The sequence below is a fragment of the Sparus aurata genome, chromosome 24, assembly GCF_900880675.1.
Source record: "Sparus aurata chromosome 24, fSpaAur1.1, whole genome shotgun sequence".
NCBI lineage: Eukaryota > Metazoa > Chordata > Actinopteri > Spariformes > Sparidae > Sparus > Sparus aurata.
This window is the reverse complement of record NC_044210.1, coordinates 1,194,301-1,212,598: the sequence shown is the minus strand read 5'-3', so window position 1 is coordinate 1,212,598 and position 18,298 is coordinate 1,194,301. Positions and strand designations below refer to the sequence as shown.

The following is an 18,298-nucleotide window of genomic DNA, read 5'->3' as shown; positions in this document are numbered from 1 at the left end:
GTCGTCTATATATGTTATAGTTATAAAATCTAAAGGATTACAAGCTTTGTGATTAATTAATCAAAATGAATTGCACATACCAATATCTGCCATAAACATTTTAAATATTTCAACACAAATATATTTTGGTAGATAAGTGAATCAATGAATAAATAGACCTTCTTTGAGAGGAGCTAGTATTTTTTTCTAGTTATCCAAAACAAAAAATGGCACAAAAATTCTTTGATAAAAAAAAAGTTTAATCTGGGTGTTTTTTAAATCCCCACTTCAGTGTGTTTTGGTATTTTTATGATCTTTTCTGACAATGTTTTATCATTTTTGGGAAATAATTTTATCTCATGTTTAAAAAATTAAGATGTGACTAAAATGGAATCTGGGACTTTTATCCACCAAGCTTGGCTTTTGGTGTTATAATGAAGGCCAATTTGTGGTTGCACGCAGGCTCTACACAGACATGGCGCTGTTACCTACGCAAGTGACCTATGTCGAAAGGAGCATTTATACATGTGCACTGGTGTGTTTGTGTTGCTGGCAGTGGTGAGCGGATTGCCAGCCATACTTTCTCCCCTTAAAACAGCTCATAGTTGTGTATCTGGGCTGGAGATGGCAGACAGGCAGAGTGTCTGCATGGAGACTCTCTTGCAGTGAGAAGAGGCTCCAGAGGAGGAGTATAATCCAAGAGGAGCCATCCAGTCAGGAGGGACTGCAACAGTTGAAGAGTGTAGTGTGTTTGTTGGGGAAACTACAGGTCACAATGCCAGTTATTAGTGCTGTCACTAAGCACAGGTCGCTGTGACATGCTGTCGCATTTCTGAGGGAGGTGCACATGAGGGCAAGCAGCTACGCAGAGAATTTGCTCAGCAGTTTATCAGTCCTTCTATATAAATCTATGGCTCAGCAGTGTTTAGTCATCTACCTCTATCTTGTTTACAAGGCTGCTGGTCAAAGGGTGTCAAAGGGCATTGTTATTTTTTTTGTTTTTAATTCATCATTCATTCAACTGAATGCGTTATATTGACAGCCCTAATAAAGTATTACTTTAATTAGTCTTTTAAAGATGACAACTTTTGTGACAAGTGTTGGATTATCTTGACTCCTCTCATCTTTTCACCAATTCTTTGTTTTTATAACTCCTCCAAGAAAGTTATGTTTCTGCCCGGTTCTGTTTCTCCGTGCAATGTACAACATGTCATCAATATCCATTTTCCTAAGCTGCTGACACAACTGGAGTGAGTGCTCGACACCACTGTTTACAAAACAATAACATTCATCAGTAGTGATTGTTCTTAGTGTGGACAGTCCTTTAGACCCTGGTTTGAGTCAAACTCGAAAAGCAGCAGATCCTACATTTCCGAACAATGAGATGTTTTTCATAGACTCATCCTGTTGTTCAAGAGTTTGAAGGCATTGGCCATGTAACTGCTTCATAGTCCATAAAGCTTTCTAGTTTTGGTCTGAATGCTAATGCTAGCATGCTCATGATGTTTACCATGTTATGCATCTAAGGTTGGGGTTGAGGGGAATGTTATGAGGTTAGGATGGTAGACTACTGGATGAATCAATATTCTGATTTGATGATTTAGATAAAAAGTCAGCGGAGACTGACTGTTTTAAGTCACAGAATACATTATATTAGTGTTTGGTGGTTCTCCTCATGACCATTAACTAAAATCGACAACCATTTTTATGATACAGTTGAAATGAATATATGACAATAAATGTACCATTATGATCGTAGCCAGGGTCACCTCCACCTGGATTTAAAAAAAAAAATAAAATGAGAATGCTCAAGTTAGAAACTTCGTTGTACTTCTGTTCATACTTCCTACAGCAGACTCCTGAGGGCGTGATTGAGTGAAACTATGGATATAACTGTTGCATTGGCTCTCTCAACAAAATGCAGTAACTTTGCTTCCTCTTCTACAAGTTTTATTCACCAGAAAAAAATCCAAGCTCAGAGACTGTGTGCAGTAAGCTGCAGTTAATAACAGGTTCCTGTAGTAGCTGCTTCATGCATACGATCATGCAGAATCAGATCTGAAAAGCAAACATTTGGCTTTAATTATGCTGGAAAGTCAGTGGGTTTTCATTCATTTTTCTTTCTTTGGTAGAAGAACAAATAATTACTTCCATGCTCTGACTAAACAACAGACACAAATAAGGACTGTCCAAAACAACAGGCAGTGTCTTTGGGTTGGAACGTACAATGGAAACAGACGCTTTTAAATCTTCAACATTGTCGAAATTTGAAAAACTGAACAATAGGCCTCCTTTTTTTATGAAAAGCCATGAAATCCAATGTAAACATAATCATTTAACTTGTCTGTATGTATTCATTATATCATAAAATCATCACCATGTAATCAAAATTCTCCTTCTTCCATTGCACTCAAGTGTGAACTGTGTTGGACTGCAAAGCATCAACAGTACACTGACATGTAATTTTGGGATGTGGGGGCGCTGTAGTAAATCAACAATGTATATTTTACCATGAGGGCCTGCAGTTAAAAAGAGCTGTGGCAGAAGAACTCAAATCAAAATGGAGAAATGTTTTGGATGGTACTGATATCTTACCTCCTGATGGGTTGCCACCTGGACGGCCTGGATCAGGCTTGTATTCACCACCACCGCCAATATCAAACAAGTCTGAGTCATCAAAACTTCCGCCACCTTAAAGAAATTAAACCAAAAACAACCGTTGACAAACGGTATATTACATTTGGTTTATGTTTGGTGCTCGGTGTCAGATACAAACAATGGAGCTCTATTTCACTGAGAAATTAGATATATCAGGTGTTAACACACACAATACTTATTATTAGACTATATTCATTGTTGGTTTGGCTCTACATGCAAGATTTGTTGACAGGAAGAAAAATACAGAATACCACGAGCCTCATCCATGGTAATCATATTTATTTTAAAACACTGAATCTGAAACATTTGTAGACTCACCTCCTCCACTACTTGGAGGCTTCACAGCAGGCTGGTCAGGTTTGGGGGTGGGGTCTGTGGGCACAGATTGCGTCAGCATTTATGAATGCATAAACACATAAAATAAGCAGATGCTTATCTGGTGTGTGGCACCAGAGAGTTTTGGCATGTAGTCAAATCATGAAGGTTAATGTATCATTTTCGAGTGATAGGGAACTCAAAGAAAAGCTGGATAGGCCACACCAACATGACAGAGATACCAGTTCAACAACACACTGGACTAAATGTAAGCTTTTATTCATAATAGGATATAGCTGTTAGTCTCATTTACCTCTGATGTGATGGGAATAATAAAATGTATCTTAATTCAGAACTGGATTGCAATATTTAGGGTTTGAAAGAAATTATCAAATATAATACAACAATATGACAAATTTATCTATTAATACTGTATGTAACAATTGGGGGCTCATCCGGGATCTGAATGTCCATGAGGTGAGGTAGACAAGGTTAAGTTTGTGTTGTGTAAGTGGCCTTTAGTTAAGTGTAGTGGTCTCTTTTCTTAATTTATTGCTGCTGCATGTTGTGTTTCTGACTGAGCACCCAGGCTAGATAGCAGCTGGGCATTTTCAATAATTTGCCACTTTATTATTTTGCCTTTCTTATTTTTGGTGGTTATCCTGAGTGAGGGTACGGCTCAGTGTTTTGCAATTGACAAGGTTCCTGGTCTCTAGCGATGCATTGAGTTCAGCGTTTAAAGATGCCTCAAGCTCAGTAAGCCACTGAAGACTAGCTTGGTCAGTTAGCTATTTTGAGAGGCAGGTAAAGTTCGGGTGTCTCTGCAGTTTTGGTTTCCCTTCATTTTTTATACTTTACACAGCAACGTGGTTTTGTGTGAGATGGCTGCTTTTTGTTTTGGTCATGTTGTGATGGGTGGCTCTAATTAAAGTGAAACTCTGGCCAAAAAGCAACCAAGGCTTTATTTGTGATTGAATATGAGTCAAACCTTCGTGTAAAAGCAGAATTACGACGAAAGAGGCACTTTTAAGATTTACCATAGTTTTGGCAAGCTAATTTTCAATGAGGTGCTACAGGCACTTTTACGCTAGCATCAAGGCAGGAGAGTAATGGTGGACCGCTCAAGCCTTCTTCTTAGGTCGCACTCAGGGATCAACCTTTTTTGTCTGCAATGACTGTGGCACACCAGAGATGCTAATGCTAACGTGAGTTGTCCAAAAGCCTTCTTTTTAGTAAACTCTGTGTACACAAACAATGTTCTCAATGCTCATGTTCATGGGTTAAGATCCTGATGATCCTACAAGCAAGTTTCATGTTGTTTCGAGCCTTCTTAGTGTTTTAAAAATAGTATTTTGATGCTAGCGTAAAAGTGCCCGTAGCACTCCATTGAAAATAAGCTTGCCCGAAAAAACGAAACTACGGTAAATCTTAAAAGTGCCTCTTTCATCGTAATTATGTTTTTACACAAAGGTTTGACTGATATTCAATCACAAATAAAGCCTCTGTTGCTTTTTGGCGAAAGTTTCACTTTAATACTTGTGTGCAGTAACTTTTTGTGATTTTGGTTGAGGTAACGGTACTCGTGTGGTGGTGACTACAGAGGGACGCCTTTTGTGTGTGGTTGTTGCAGTCCACTTTTGGTGTGGTCATGTAGGTGTTACTGCTTTAGTGTATTAATTACATGTGTGTGCTTGAGAGGGAGTCACTGTACAGATCAGTGGATCTTGCGTGGTCAGTAAGGCTTCCCATACCGTCAACACAGTTTGCCTCATGTTTCCTTTGTCTTAGCTGTAAGTTAAAAAGATTAGCTGTCATTTCTGTGAAAGTGTGTGTGTGTGTGTGTGTGTGTGTGTGTGTGTGTGTGTGTGTGTGTGTGTGTGTGTGTGTGCACGCACAGCCTAGGAAGTTAAATGTTACAATAGCATATTGGCCAAAGTTATCTATTTGTCGCTTTTACTCTTTTTGTTTACACTCTCCATTACAGCAGCGTGTGGTTGGAGACCACAAGGTGTCCATTTTGGTGTTGTGGCAGTTCACTTTTGTTGCAGCTTAGGTGTAAGCTGGCAACATGTGTGTAGTGGTGACTACACGGTGACGCCTTTTGTGTGGTGGCTGTTGCACTCCATGGCTGTGTTGGTCACCTGTTGCTGTTTTTGGTGTATGTGTTACCACAGTTGGTGTATTTGGTTTTGTGTTCTCTCTTCATGGGGGTAGCCATTTTGTTATTGGGAGTAGCACCCACTGATTTTATTTTGGTCCTCTGCAGGAGTGTTGTTTTATGTAGACTATGCCCAGAGGAAACGAAAATTGGAAAAGAGATCTCAGTAGTGTCTCATTCATTTCTCCTAGACAACTATGAGATCTATGTGAGACCAAAGTGAGGCTGTGGCTGATTTCTCCTGTTTCTCAATTGTTTCTCCTGAGAAACAGGTGCAGAAAATCTCAACTTGGGCTCCCTGTAAGTTTCAAATGAGATCTCATCAAGCTCTCAATGAAGTTTCAGAATGTCTCCTCAGTGCTGGAAAGGAGCAAGGTTTAAGCAGTAAAGTCTCAAGTCTCACCTATTGCTCCACCTAAGGAATTTTAGGAGAAACAAATGAGAAATGTTTGAGACCAAAAAAGACTACAGCGAGACTGAAATGAGAGCTCTCATTGAGCTCCTTTATGGCTCCATAGCCATAAAGGAGCAAGCTTTGAGCAGTAAAATTTTCCTCTGGGTGTGGTTCAACATGAAAGAGGGTGATTGACTTTCAGTAGCCAAATACCCTATTGCATCTCTTACTTACTTGAACATTTCTTTGGAGGAGAAATGTTCAGTTTAAGGGAGGGAGGTGTTATGACCCTAAAGGTCAAATGTTTCTATTACCTGTCTCTCCTTGAATAACTCTTTTACCTGAGAGAGAGCGTGTGTGTGTGTGTGTGTGTGTGTGTGTGTGTGTGAGTGAGAGAGAGATTGGTTGCAGGTGTGTCTGAGTGATTGCAGGTTGTCCCAGGGAGCTGATTGGTTGCTGCCTTGAAGCCAGGAGTTTAAGGGCCGGCTCCTCCCAGTTCCTGCAGGCTCTCCTCTGTTGTTCTAGACTGCCAGCATGTGTGATTGTGTACAAGCTATGTTTTTGAATAAAACCATTGAAAACAATTTGCTGCTGGTGGTGCTTTGAGGGTGGGAAGAGGGGAGTCTCATTTTCATGTTGTGCCAGGGTTTCCCCTAGGCCCTGGTTGTAACAGTAACTATCTTGACCAGGGTTTTAATGTCATTAGTCTTTTTTAAATAGCTCTTTGACTGAAATAACCTATACACTACTTTTAGACAATCTTTTTGCATGAAAACTGACAAAATGTTATATAGAGAGAGATATAGGCAAACATTATGTAAATATAAGCAAGCTTTTAAATATGAAAAAATTGAAAGCATCAGTCAGAGACTATCCAGCAGTTTTACCTGGGCCAAACGCATCCTCCAAATCAAAGCCACCTAGAAAACACAGATATGTTGAATCAGTGGGATATATTAATTGTTGGTTTGGCTCTGCATATGTAATGGAAAAAAAAAAAAAAAAAGAAAAACATTAAAAGAGCTGACTAACCTCCTCCTCTACTCTTTGGAGGCTTCACAGCAGGCTTGTCGGGTTTGGGCGTGGGGTCTGTGGGTACAGGTTAGGGTCAGCATTCATGATTAGGTAAATACAAAAAGACAGCCAATGCAATATGGTGTGTGGCACCAGAGAATGTCCACATGAAGCAAGAATTTTGTCGGGTTCATTTCTTCTTTTCTGGCAGATTTATCATTTATTTAACAACAGCTCCATGGGCTCGTTAAAAAACTGTCTCCAGTTGTTATTATACATTCTGTAAAATGGTCTTAAAATGGCTACATATTTTTTTTATTTTGTTTTTTTTAAATAGAAAGCATAAATGATGTATGCACTTTTATATATGAATTGTAACACTAGCATTAAAAACATGAAAGCATCAGCAATTAAAATTTCACACTGCAACAGCTTTACCTGGGCCGAACGCATCCTCCAAGTCCAGTCCAAAACCACCTGTAAGAGACACATACACAAACTGTATCCAACTGATACCCCTACGTTATTTTACTAGTAATTTGTTAATGAACAAATACCTGCAAAACCAATGACATTTCCTTTAGCCCCTAGCTTTACTTTATGTTCCATGAATAGAGTAGCGAACTAAGATGTTAAACATGGATTGCATAAAATGTGTTTACATGAGAATGTTAGCATGCTGCCAAAATCTAATTTAGATATCTATCGTGTCATTTATCTATTCCTTAATTCATTTTTGATTTGGGCATTTATGGTTCTCCATATTGTCATTCTCGAGTATGCAAGCATTTTGACATAAGCATCTAGCTCTAAGAGCACTTCAGTGAACAGTATGACTGGTAAAGTTTGTATACAATGTTGCATGGGCAGACAGCAGTTACCAGATCTTAGTTATATTTAGATGTGAGACCTTGAAACAAACCAATGGTGAAAGCAGGTGAATGACTATACCCTTGATACCAGATCCTGATATGTTGATACAACTTTTATCCTTGCATATGTACAGACCACAGCTGTATTTTAGGTTATTGCAGAAAGTATACTGTTCTTAAAATCAAGATTAAATGCTTCCAAGAAAGCCTGTCTGTAATAATAGATGTTATTCTGTAACAGGCAAAAGGATACAAACCATCAGGTTGCTTTGGGGGCTTGGGCTGCTCTTCGGGTTTTGCAGGTGTTGGTTTGTCTAAAGAAGAAAGACAATGAAGCACAATGACTATCTGACAGCAAGGTAACATTTATATCCAGCATCAATGCCATCTTAAATTTCACCTGAAGTAGTTTGACCAAAAGAAAAAAAAAATCCTCTTTCTAAGCAAATAATAGCAGTAACTAGCAAAACTCATCCGTGCTGTGACTTGGTCACACCAAGGACACCAGGGACGTGCACATGATTATAGAGGGGCAGGGGCTCAAAGTCAGAAAGGGCAGTATGTGCCCAAATTTCTTTTCAGGCCTTAATAACATAATATGTAGCCTAGATTAATTCATGTAAAATTAATAAACAAAGTACTTATAGAAAGTGAACTAATTAGCTGTGTATCCTGTGTAGCTGTGAGTGACAATTGCAATTTCTTTTGTGTCAATAAATTATTGTCAACATGATTTTATTCACATTATCATAAGGCCTAAAATAAATTTTGTTTGGCTCCGGTTTCCGACCGACCCTGTCAATTTATGTGCGACCCAAATTATTTTATGAGCTTGAGACGGTTATGAGACGGTTCAACAACTACACTTTTTCTGCAGTTTTTCTGCTCACTACAGTCGCGCAGTGTCTCTGGACCGCTCTGTGTCTGCTCTCGCTGCAGCTGCCTCTCCCCCTCCCCTCTCCTGCTGCTGCTTCAAACATGACACCGCTTTGGGTCTGACCGGCTGATGATTGGCTGTTCTGCCTTAAGTCCCGCCTCTCTTTCTGTGTTAGATTTATTGTTCAGCTCGTGTTGATGAGGCGGAAACTAGCTAGGTTCATAGACACCGGCACAGTCAGATCCACATAGACAAAGACGCCTCACTAAGCGGGTTGGCCCGCGGCTGCGATACGTCGCAGGCAGCTCTGCCCTTGAACTGATAAGAGTCAATGGAGTGAACTTTATAAAGCTCCTACTACAAAGTACTATAAGTTAATGTCTCATTTACACATTCACACTCGTCTCGTACGGATATATTCAGGAAACAGATAGGAAACAAAAACAACGTCTGTAACGTTCTCTGAAGATTATAAACGTTAACTACTCCTCATATGTTCAGTATACAGGTCGGACTCGGCACCAAACCGGTTATTATGTTGTTATGTGTTTAATACAGCTGCCAATGTATGTAACACTGTTACTGTGATGATACATGACAGTTAAATATTGAATCTGTGTATAGCTAAATCCTGACATGTAACTGTGATTTTTGATAATTTAAGTAGGCTACTAATAATAACAATCATGACAAAACATTTACAAAGTCTGCAGATCAAGATAAGAAGCTGCTTATGGCAGTGAGCAGCTCTCTATTCTGTTAGCAGTGAAGTGATAAACTCCATGACAGAACATTATAAAATATAATAATGTATACAATAACATTTAATGGTAAAATAAAAGTAAAGTTGCAGTAGGCTTCTATCATAAATATGCACCATATATATAATTTATTATCATCATCATCATTATTATTATTATTATTATTATTATTATTATCATTATTATTACTATTCTTCTGAATATTCTTGACTTTGAATGGGAGCAGCTGTAACGCTGCAATTTCTCATTGATGATCAATAAAGTATTTCTGTTTCTGACAGATGTCACATTTACATGTTAGGGTGTGGTTATTATAGACACAGATTCAATATTTAAGTGTTATATATCATCACAGTAACAGCTACATACCCCCCCCCCCCCCCCCCCCCCCCATTTTTTTTTTCTTTAAAAAACACCACCACCACATCCATCCCCCGTAGGCTACTTTTAAAAAGCTTGCTACACCCCTGCCGTAGATCTACCCTGGCTCTGAGCGCTTCGGATTTGCTACAACGCTAACCTATGGGGACAATCGTTTTAACCACTTTTTGAGAATCATTCCAAGACCTATTAAACGCGAGTTGGTTCATAAACAAGACACCACAGTGCGCGTTTAACTCAAATAGTGTGGGAAAGCCGTATAAAGTTTATATTTCCGCAGGCAGCCACTCACCTCTGTTTATTTCTGGAAAATCCTTTAGGCTAAGGTGGAGCGGCTGAGAGCCCACTATAGCCACAGAAGCGAACACTTTTTTCTTGTTGCTTTGTTTTGTTTACAAAAAGCAACGATCGAGCAGTGCAGACGTAATGTTGATATTATCTCCATGTGTAGATGTCACGTCCATATTTATGACTATGTAACAACATAGCAATGGTTGCTTGCATAGCAGCTAGCAGCTTTTTATCACCCGCTGCCACTGGAAAAATAAAAGAAAAAAATGAAATAAAATAAATTCCCTACCTACCCATGACCTCAACTGACAACCAACAGGACCCAAACTTTTTTTTTTTTTTTTTTTTTTTAGGCCTAATACTGAGGTTTAGAAGACATGCAATTCAGCTGCAATTCTTAAAAAGCAATACAACCCTGGCTTATTATTAGGCTATTTATCAGAGGGCAAGTGCAAACTAGAAATACAAAATGTGACAAAACCAAGAAGTGACTACTGTGGATGTTAGAAGAAACAGCATGTTTACAACAGCAAAGTCACAGTAAACTCAATATCTGGAAGAAGTTTAAGATTTGTGGCAAGATAAACAGCTGACACAGACAGCTGTCAGATCAGATTATTAACTCTCATTAACAAGCAGTTAGCTTAACAAGCACAAATGGGCACTCTTCTGAAATATGACTCAAAGCACGTTGAATAAGTGGAAGGCGACTTGTTAGCCCCCACGAGGAAGTTATTAATGGATTTATAACTCACAAAAGTTCAAGTCCCTCCACTGTCACGTCTCATCTACGTGCGTGGTGGAGTTCTGATGAGGCAGCGGCTTCTCTCTCTCTCTCTCTCTCTCTCTCTCTCTCTCTCTCTCTCTCTCTCTCTCACACACACACACACACAGTGTGTACAGCCAAAAATCTACTTTTTAACCCTAAAAGTTTAAGAAATAAAGTCCTTCTCCAGCCTTTAAACATCTTGTAACCTGTGCTCCACCCAGTCTTTTCTCAAAACACTCCAACACCCACAAAATATGTTCAGATTTAACTCAGTGGATAAAAGGTTTACTTCAATTAAACCAGAGTTGCTGATTGTTGGGACAGCTGGATGGTTTTGATGATTTCATTTCTGTCAACTTTAAATAAAGTAAGAAGAATTTTGCATCAATATTTCTAAAAACAACTAGCATTCTTTGTATAATTTATTGAGTTGCTTACTTACATTATCCCAAATGTTTCCAATAGTGTTCAAATAAGAGGAATCCATATGTTCAATCAAGCTCAATCAATGGTGTGCTACATTTGGTCATCTGTCACTTCAGGATAAGGAAGTCAGTGAACTAGACCACATTTAAGGGGATTTAAATAAAATTGCCATTAATGTGGACAGCTGACTGGAGCTGCAGGGAAGGTGTACTTTACTTTGTGGATGTAACATTACAGAGAGGAGAGAGGGAAAAGAAGAGAGAGAAGCAGTGTCTCTGCTGAGTGATGAGTTGAGTCAGAGGTTCACCTGAATTCAAAAACTGCCTAAGTACGTGCCATTACTCTCTAGTTTATGAGTAATGTAGTGATCTAGCTTTTTGGGGTGAATAAACAATAGCAGTTTTGATTCGCCTAGCAGTAACACTAGTTTGCTTCACTGGTAGTGAGCACAACACTTGACAGCCACCATAGCTGATGAAAAACTGTCTGGCGTGATTCAGTCACAAATGTCTGCAGACAAGGCAAACTTTTCAAGTTTGATTCACATTAGTTTAGTTTAGTCTAACTCACCAATTTCCTTCCTCACCTAATGAAACGCTCGCTTACCTTGAGTGAACTTGTGAATTTCTCTCATTGGACCACCATGGAAATATTTGGGAAAATCTAAGTACCCAATTTTGATGCAGAAATCCTGTATAATAATCTCTCCTCTCTTGATATTATGAGTTTATATTGTTTATATATTAGACTAAAACCAATTAACTTTGGTGGACACACACACTGGCACAGATATATTGTCAGTCACTGGTTGTTTGGCAGACAGTGGCCAATAGGAAATATTCCAACATATCACCCAACCCTGTTTCCCAACACTCAACAGTGTATAATGAGAAATAAAAAAATATGTGGACCATACATTAATGAAGAATCATCATGCTGCTCCGTCACTGACAGTCACTTACCTAAATCACCCAAAGCATCAGACAGGTCAAAATCTGTATGAGGAAGACAAAATGAACATCATTACAAATCAACACTGTCTGTAACAGTTTAACTTGAGACAACATGACTGTGAATATCATTTTGTTTCTACATTAAACCAGCTATAGATAATTTTGAACAGCTACAGCTCAGTACCTATGACTCTACAGTCACTAGTCACTACAGTAGTATTCTGTGTTTTCCTCCATAAAGGAAGCCCAACTGTTCTGTGTTTGGGTGTTTTGGGGAGTCATAAAGAGTATTTCCTGGTTGCCATGACAGTGCTGACTGATACACCGAGCAGCTTTGAGGCATGAGTCACCTCTGAAACTAGTGTGTTGTTTCCCCACAGAAAAGAACGTGACTTTCTGCCCAGGAGGCAGTGTTACAGTGGCTGATATTGTGAAATAGACCCAGCAGAAGAGCTTCATCTTGAGCTGCAACAAACCATTATTTTCATTGTCAATTAAACTGCCTATCTCTCAATTTATCCAGTTTTTTAGACAAAAAAATGTAAGACAAAGGTGAAAAATGTTGATCACAACATTGACATATAACTTATTGCTTATTCACACATCCAACATACTCTGTGCAACATTGGCGTGAATTTTGAGCTGTTGTTGTAGCAGCCTGATGAATTTTAGCTCAACGTTCACTCACCTTTTAGCTGTTTTGTTGGTCTCCATCATCCCCTAAAGGGAAATGTATGAGTCTTTAGCTGCTACAATGTCCACTTCCTTCAGCAGCTAGATTCTAATTCTGTCTGTCTTCTGTGTACTAGGGATGCTATGATTATAGAAAAATCCCCATTTACAGTTTAACAAGAATAATTAATCATGTATTTCCCAGCAACGTGGATGTACAAAATAACAGGAGCATTTTTAAAGGTAACCTTCCCCCCCAAAAAAGAAACTGGAGAGTCGGGCGATGTTTCATAGTCCATAAAACATTTCTTGGTAAAATATTTGGAGATTTGGATTGTGCTGGATGAGCTGTATGGAGCCATTTTATGTGTTTTTGGTTGTTTTTCCATTTCAGAACTGAGGTTTTTGTCTGATTGGATAAAGGAGGTTTAATCTTCAGGTTCCATCTTCAGGCAATAGGTTATCGACTGTCTGGGCCAAGTGATGTCATTTTTATCTAATGTTATACTTCCTTTTTTCCATTCCTCAGACTAAAAATATTTCTCTCTTGTGGTTTTCACCATGCCTACTGTGTTCCAGGTGGTGTTCCAAATGCTGAGAAAAAAGCTCTCACTGAAAAACTAAGAATCAGAATTTATGAATATGGTCAAATAATATGTTTGAATCTCAGCATAATAGCACCACCAGCCCTAGCTAAGCTACAAACCACCAGTCGAACTAACCAGACTTGCATGCCATCTACTTCTCATTTGCGTGCCTGTGGCTTCATCCGCCAGCTCTTATCCTCCTACACAGGAAGTAGGTCAGAGTGTACAATGAAGAATGTATATGCTACAATATGAAATTTCTCTGTAGATTAATTATTTAAAATAAACTTGATGATGAGTTTTCATTGAGTATTTGCTGCTTGTATATTGTCTCATGTGAATTGTGCATTTTTATTTTTAGACTGCACATTTTTTTTTTGTTTGCTGCTGTTTCAGTCTTTAAATCTCCTCTCTCTTTTTTAATTACACACATTGGCCAAATGTTATGTGGACAGCTGTGTATTTCATCCTGTTGTTCATCCTGTCCTATTTCTGCCAATCTTAAAAACATGTTGAAAATTAGAATTTTAGTCTCAAAGCATGCTGCTGCTGGATTATTAACAAACAGCAAGAAGAGAAAACACATTTCTCCAATTCTCTGATCTTTGCACTAACTAATTTAACTTCCAGTTAAACCCAAAATTCATTTCAAGGCCGTGCTTTTAATCGACAAGTCCCTCAGTGTTCTGGGCCCAAAATATGTAATGTAGATATGTTAATGGAGCACAAGCCGGGCAGGTCTCTAAGATCTGCAGCAGCTGGTTTAAAAAACAATCATGGTGATAAAGCTTTTAGCGATTATGTTGCCCACAACTGGAACCAGTTACCCTTGGAACTAAGATTTGTCCCGACTGTAGCCATTTTTAAAACTAAAACTTTGTCTATAAACACTTTGAATAACCTGTGTGTACTGAATCATAAGGTGCAGTATAAATAAGCTGGCCTTGCCTAATGTTTGTTTCAGGTCATCTCAAACATGGTGGATGAGGTTTAGATCAGCCGAGTTCATCTACAGCAAAATGGGGAAACCAGTTCTTGATGGACAGACTTTGTCAATTTGCAAAGGCCTTCCTCAAGCTTTTGCCACAAAATAGGAAGAACGCTGTTGTCTATGCCTGATGTGGAAGAGTTTGATGTTGTCCCTCAGAATTAATATTCCGTCAGGAACATCATTGCAACTGACCAATCAGGTTTTTCCAATGTCACAGCTTTGAGATGAAAAAAACGCACATGGAAGAAGTGATCCTTTCTAGCACGTGGTTAACATTGTGAAAGGGTCTATTTTAACACAGCATATCTTTTTTTGGAAACCTAACCAAAAAAACCTTAACCCTAACCCTAACCCAAGCAGACGTCTTTACTGTTCCATAAGTGGAAATGACACATCTGGACCTAAATTGATTATATATGATATGATGTTTCAGCACCAACACGGTCATATCAGAGACACCATGGTCTATATCTTCGTATCCTGTAGCATCAGGATTTCTTTAAGAGATGTGGTGAGTTATTCTGAAGAAAGAAAGTACATGTTGAGTCTTATTCTCAGTTAATCAATACTGAGAGACTGAGCCGTGTATTTAAAGGCTGAATATGTAATATGTTTATTAAAAGCTATATTTTTTCAAAAATAATACATCCACGGGGCGTTTAGAGGGGCGCAGATTAAAAGTAATGCGTTTCCTTGAAAAATTATATTTAGTCTGAAATAAATAATTTAAGAAATTTTGACGGGTTCGACAATGACTTCCTGTTTACATCGTACCAGCCAAATAGCGGCCGGCATTGCGGGTTGCCAATTTCGCAACCTCTGCAATGCTCTGCAAAGCTCGGCACAGCTAGGCTGACACTGGGTAAAATGGCGGAGTCTGCAAGCTCTTCAGAGCCCCAGCGAACGGTGCGTTATCTGTCCCAGCAGCTGAGTGACCGGAGAAGAGCAAAAACCAGAGTAAATATCGGTGAAGCATACGCTCGATGGACTCAGGTAAAGGATTTCCACGGCATCAAAACACACGCGGAAATGGCGAACTTTCTCCTGGAACGGTAAACTATCTCGCTTGCTAACTTAGCTAACGTTACCTGTCGGTCAAACTCCTCTGCTATACTTATTTTCATTATATCACGTTGATCTTAGATATGAGAATACTGATCGTGACCCATCGACCTCCACACCCAGTAAACGGAGGAAATGGAGGCGGCTCAATCCTCCTGCCCTGTCCAAACCTGGCAACCCGACCGCTGGAATTACCTTTTTGTTGTCGCGACTACGAGCTTGAGAAACTAGATGGCGGTATTCAGCTCATATTCCATATTCTACCTTTAAGTATTTCCAAAAGAACAACAGCAGAATCTTAAATGATCGTTAACCTTATATGACCCCGGTCACCCAACACATTGAAGCACACAGCCTGCATCTGTTAGATATAACAGCAGCCCTTAATCAAGGCTTGGCCCTCTGGGCAGGGTCGATCTAATCATATGTAAGGCAAACACTTTTCAGTCACAGATATGTCATTAACCCAACACATATTTCCTTTCCCACAGTTGCTGCCCTCTGATGGAGTCTTCAGGCTGTGAAGAACAGAGCCAAAGAGACCTGAAGCAAACTCATGATGGCAGATGGAAAATGACTTCAAAACAACTGATTTGCAGCTACTAGAGAGAAACTTGCAGCTTTTCTCAGGCTGATACAAAATGTCCTTGGTTATATAACTATTCTGGCTGACACTTCAAGCCTTAAATTAGTCTTTCCTGCATCCCCTTAAAAGGCAGGCCTAGTAAATACATACCATAACCGTAATGAAATCACTACACAACCTAGAATTACCGAAAGGAGCTTACCTTGTGTTAATGTTCCAGTAAGGAGAAAAAGAAATAAAACGATCCACAAACAGAACTTCATGGCGACTTTTTAACTTGCCGAGTGAAGTTTTTAGGAGTTGTTGCTCCACTTTCTCTGTGTCTGTGTGTGTAGCTGTCGGGCACAGCTCTGTGGTGCAGTCAGCACAGCAAACCCCAGCTGGTGTCTCCTTACAGTTTGCTGTGAGTCAACTTTGCCAATGAGCAACAGACTGGGTGTGGCAGCCTGTCAGAGGGGGTGGGACAGTGCCTGGAGAAGAATGTTGAGCCCAACCTGGTTTGTATTATTTCTTCTACCACACATGTGCAAAAATATATCAGCTTTTTCTTTTAAAAAAATAGAGAAAAGTCTGACCTGCACTTAAAATGTACTTTTGTGTCCCATTCTCATGTTTGTTTGTTTTTTAAATGTCCATAGGCTTTATATTAGAAAAATGATACTAAAGTTGCAATATTATTCCCATAAAATGCTACTTGTTGTAGCCAAATTCACCACAAGGTCTTTCTCTACTGGTACAGATACAGTTGATAGCCTACAATAGCACTGGTCCATGTTGAGAGGTAAGAAATCCTTAAGTAGACTCAGTTTTGAATGACATTTGGCTGAAGGTTCATACATTTATCATACTTTCTACAATTTAAAGTTGCATTAGGAAGAATTAACAGCATCAGTAGTTGTATGCATAAAGCAACTTATTAGGCCATCACAAAAAGCCATAGCCTCAACCACAGACTGGGTTTGTCATGTGAAAGTCAACAGGAGGAGTTGCTGGATTTAAAGGCGACACATGGTGGCAGCATGAGCCAAGAATCTACTGAAACTTGTGTGCTAGTGTATGTAGGTCTTCCATTTCATCCTGAATTATTGTTTTTAATATGGGCTCATATCAATGTTCTTTATAGCTGATTTGGACCTATTTTGTTTCCACAACATATCTTCTTTCAGACTACTGGAAAGTCACTGTCCAGAATACACAAGTATGTCTGTTTCAGTTTAGATTTCTGTTCTGGACATGCACAGCAGTGCATTCTAAATTAGATAGCTCATTTGAATATACAAATATGAAATACCTTAGAAAATGACCTGATGTAAGTAACCAAGTTTAATGGTGATATGTTTTATTTAATTTTCACACTATCTTCTATGTAAAGAAGTATGGAATGTTACAATACATATTTAAATGCAGTTTCCTCAGACTCTGATGTAGATAGCTCCACTTCAGCAGCACTTACTTACACCAAACCTTCCAGTGGTATTCCTATCTATTTCTGAAGGTTTTTACAGTGGAGTTTGTTCACCAAAACGAGGCATCCAAAATTGTCTCTATAAATACCTTTTGACCCTGACTTTATCAATATTCACATTTCTGTTCCAAAAATGTATGCAACGTAATTTCATTGTATAGTCCTACTTTGCGCATTAAAATTCAATTTCAGAAAACTTAGTGTAAAACATTGGAAGTTTCATAGTGAAATCTAGTTTAATTTTTAGTGTAGTGCTGCAGTGCCACTAAAGGCATGTTCTGTTGAAAAGACATTATCACATGTGAACTCAGTGTATGTGTGAGATATATTTACTGTACAATAACATGATTTAATGACATATTAATGCACGTAATAAACAACTGAACTGAAAACACTACTGATATTTTTAGAATTCAAGATATTTAACTGTAACTGCGTGTGAAAGGATACAGCACTAAACTAAATGGAGTTTGGCCCAAGGTAAGAGGGAGAGGAAGAACTATGTAATGACCAAAGTTGATGAAGATCCTCTGGAGAGTATGGAAGGTCATATGTCTTCAGTGATAAATATTCATATTGAACAGCCTGAAAATGCTATCTACAGTGAACCCTGTAAATAAACCAAAGCAGACAACCATGCCAACAATACCAATCAACAGATCAGTCCTCCACTGTACTCATTTTAAAGATATATTGTCCATTTCATCGGGATCATAAGAGTAAATCAAAGCAGTATTCCCTCTCGGCTTTGTGTCCTTACATTCTTTGTTTTCCTCGCCCTGTTTCTAATTTCCTGTCTGTCATCCTGCCTCCATCAGTCCACCAGATGTCCTCACAGTAATAAGGGTGTAATCATAACAGATCAACGTGCTGCATTATCAGATGTAGATATTCCATGTTTTTGTAAATGTAAGAATTGAATTGCATTTTTTAAAGAGAAAAAGAGGTAACCTGTCTACGTACTGAGGTATATTAAAAAAAGGACACTGGTAGAAATACTTTCCTCAGTTCAGCAGTTATCATTCACCAGCATGACACAGAAGTCAACCAGCAGTCAGCTGTTAAGGATCAGATGTCTTTGTGATTC

At 38.8% G+C, this 18,298-nt stretch overlaps 1 protein-coding gene across 2 annotated transcripts in view; it reads right to left on the bottom strand.

Annotated features, from left to right (window-relative positions):
* The window catches only part of cd99 (CD99 molecule), a 32,849-nt gene extending 16,669 nt beyond the window's left edge, over nt 1-16,180 (bottom strand). Inside the window, exons 1-9 of one of the 2 annotated variants that reach the window (XM_030409923.1) lie at nt 15,949-16,180; nt 11,858-11,890; nt 7,648-7,704; nt 6,957-6,995; nt 6,537-6,593; nt 6,392-6,424; nt 2,956-3,009; nt 2,575-2,670; nt 1,725-1,754 (exon numbers count right to left, since the gene is read on the bottom strand). In XM_030409923.1, the coding sequence (XP_030265783.1) occupies nt 1,725-1,754; nt 2,575-2,670; nt 2,956-3,009; nt 6,392-6,424; nt 6,537-6,593; nt 6,957-6,995; nt 7,648-7,704; nt 11,858-11,890; nt 15,949-16,009 (460 nt within the window). In that variant the 5' untranslated portion in view covers nt 16,010-16,180. The remainder of the gene's footprint in view (nt 1-1,724; nt 1,755-2,574; nt 2,671-2,955; nt 3,010-6,391; nt 6,425-6,536; nt 6,594-6,956; nt 6,996-7,647; nt 7,705-11,857; nt 11,891-15,948) is intronic. The other variant, XM_030409922.1, reaches the window with a different exon arrangement.
* Between the last annotated feature and the right edge of the window lie 2,118 nt (nt 16,181-18,298).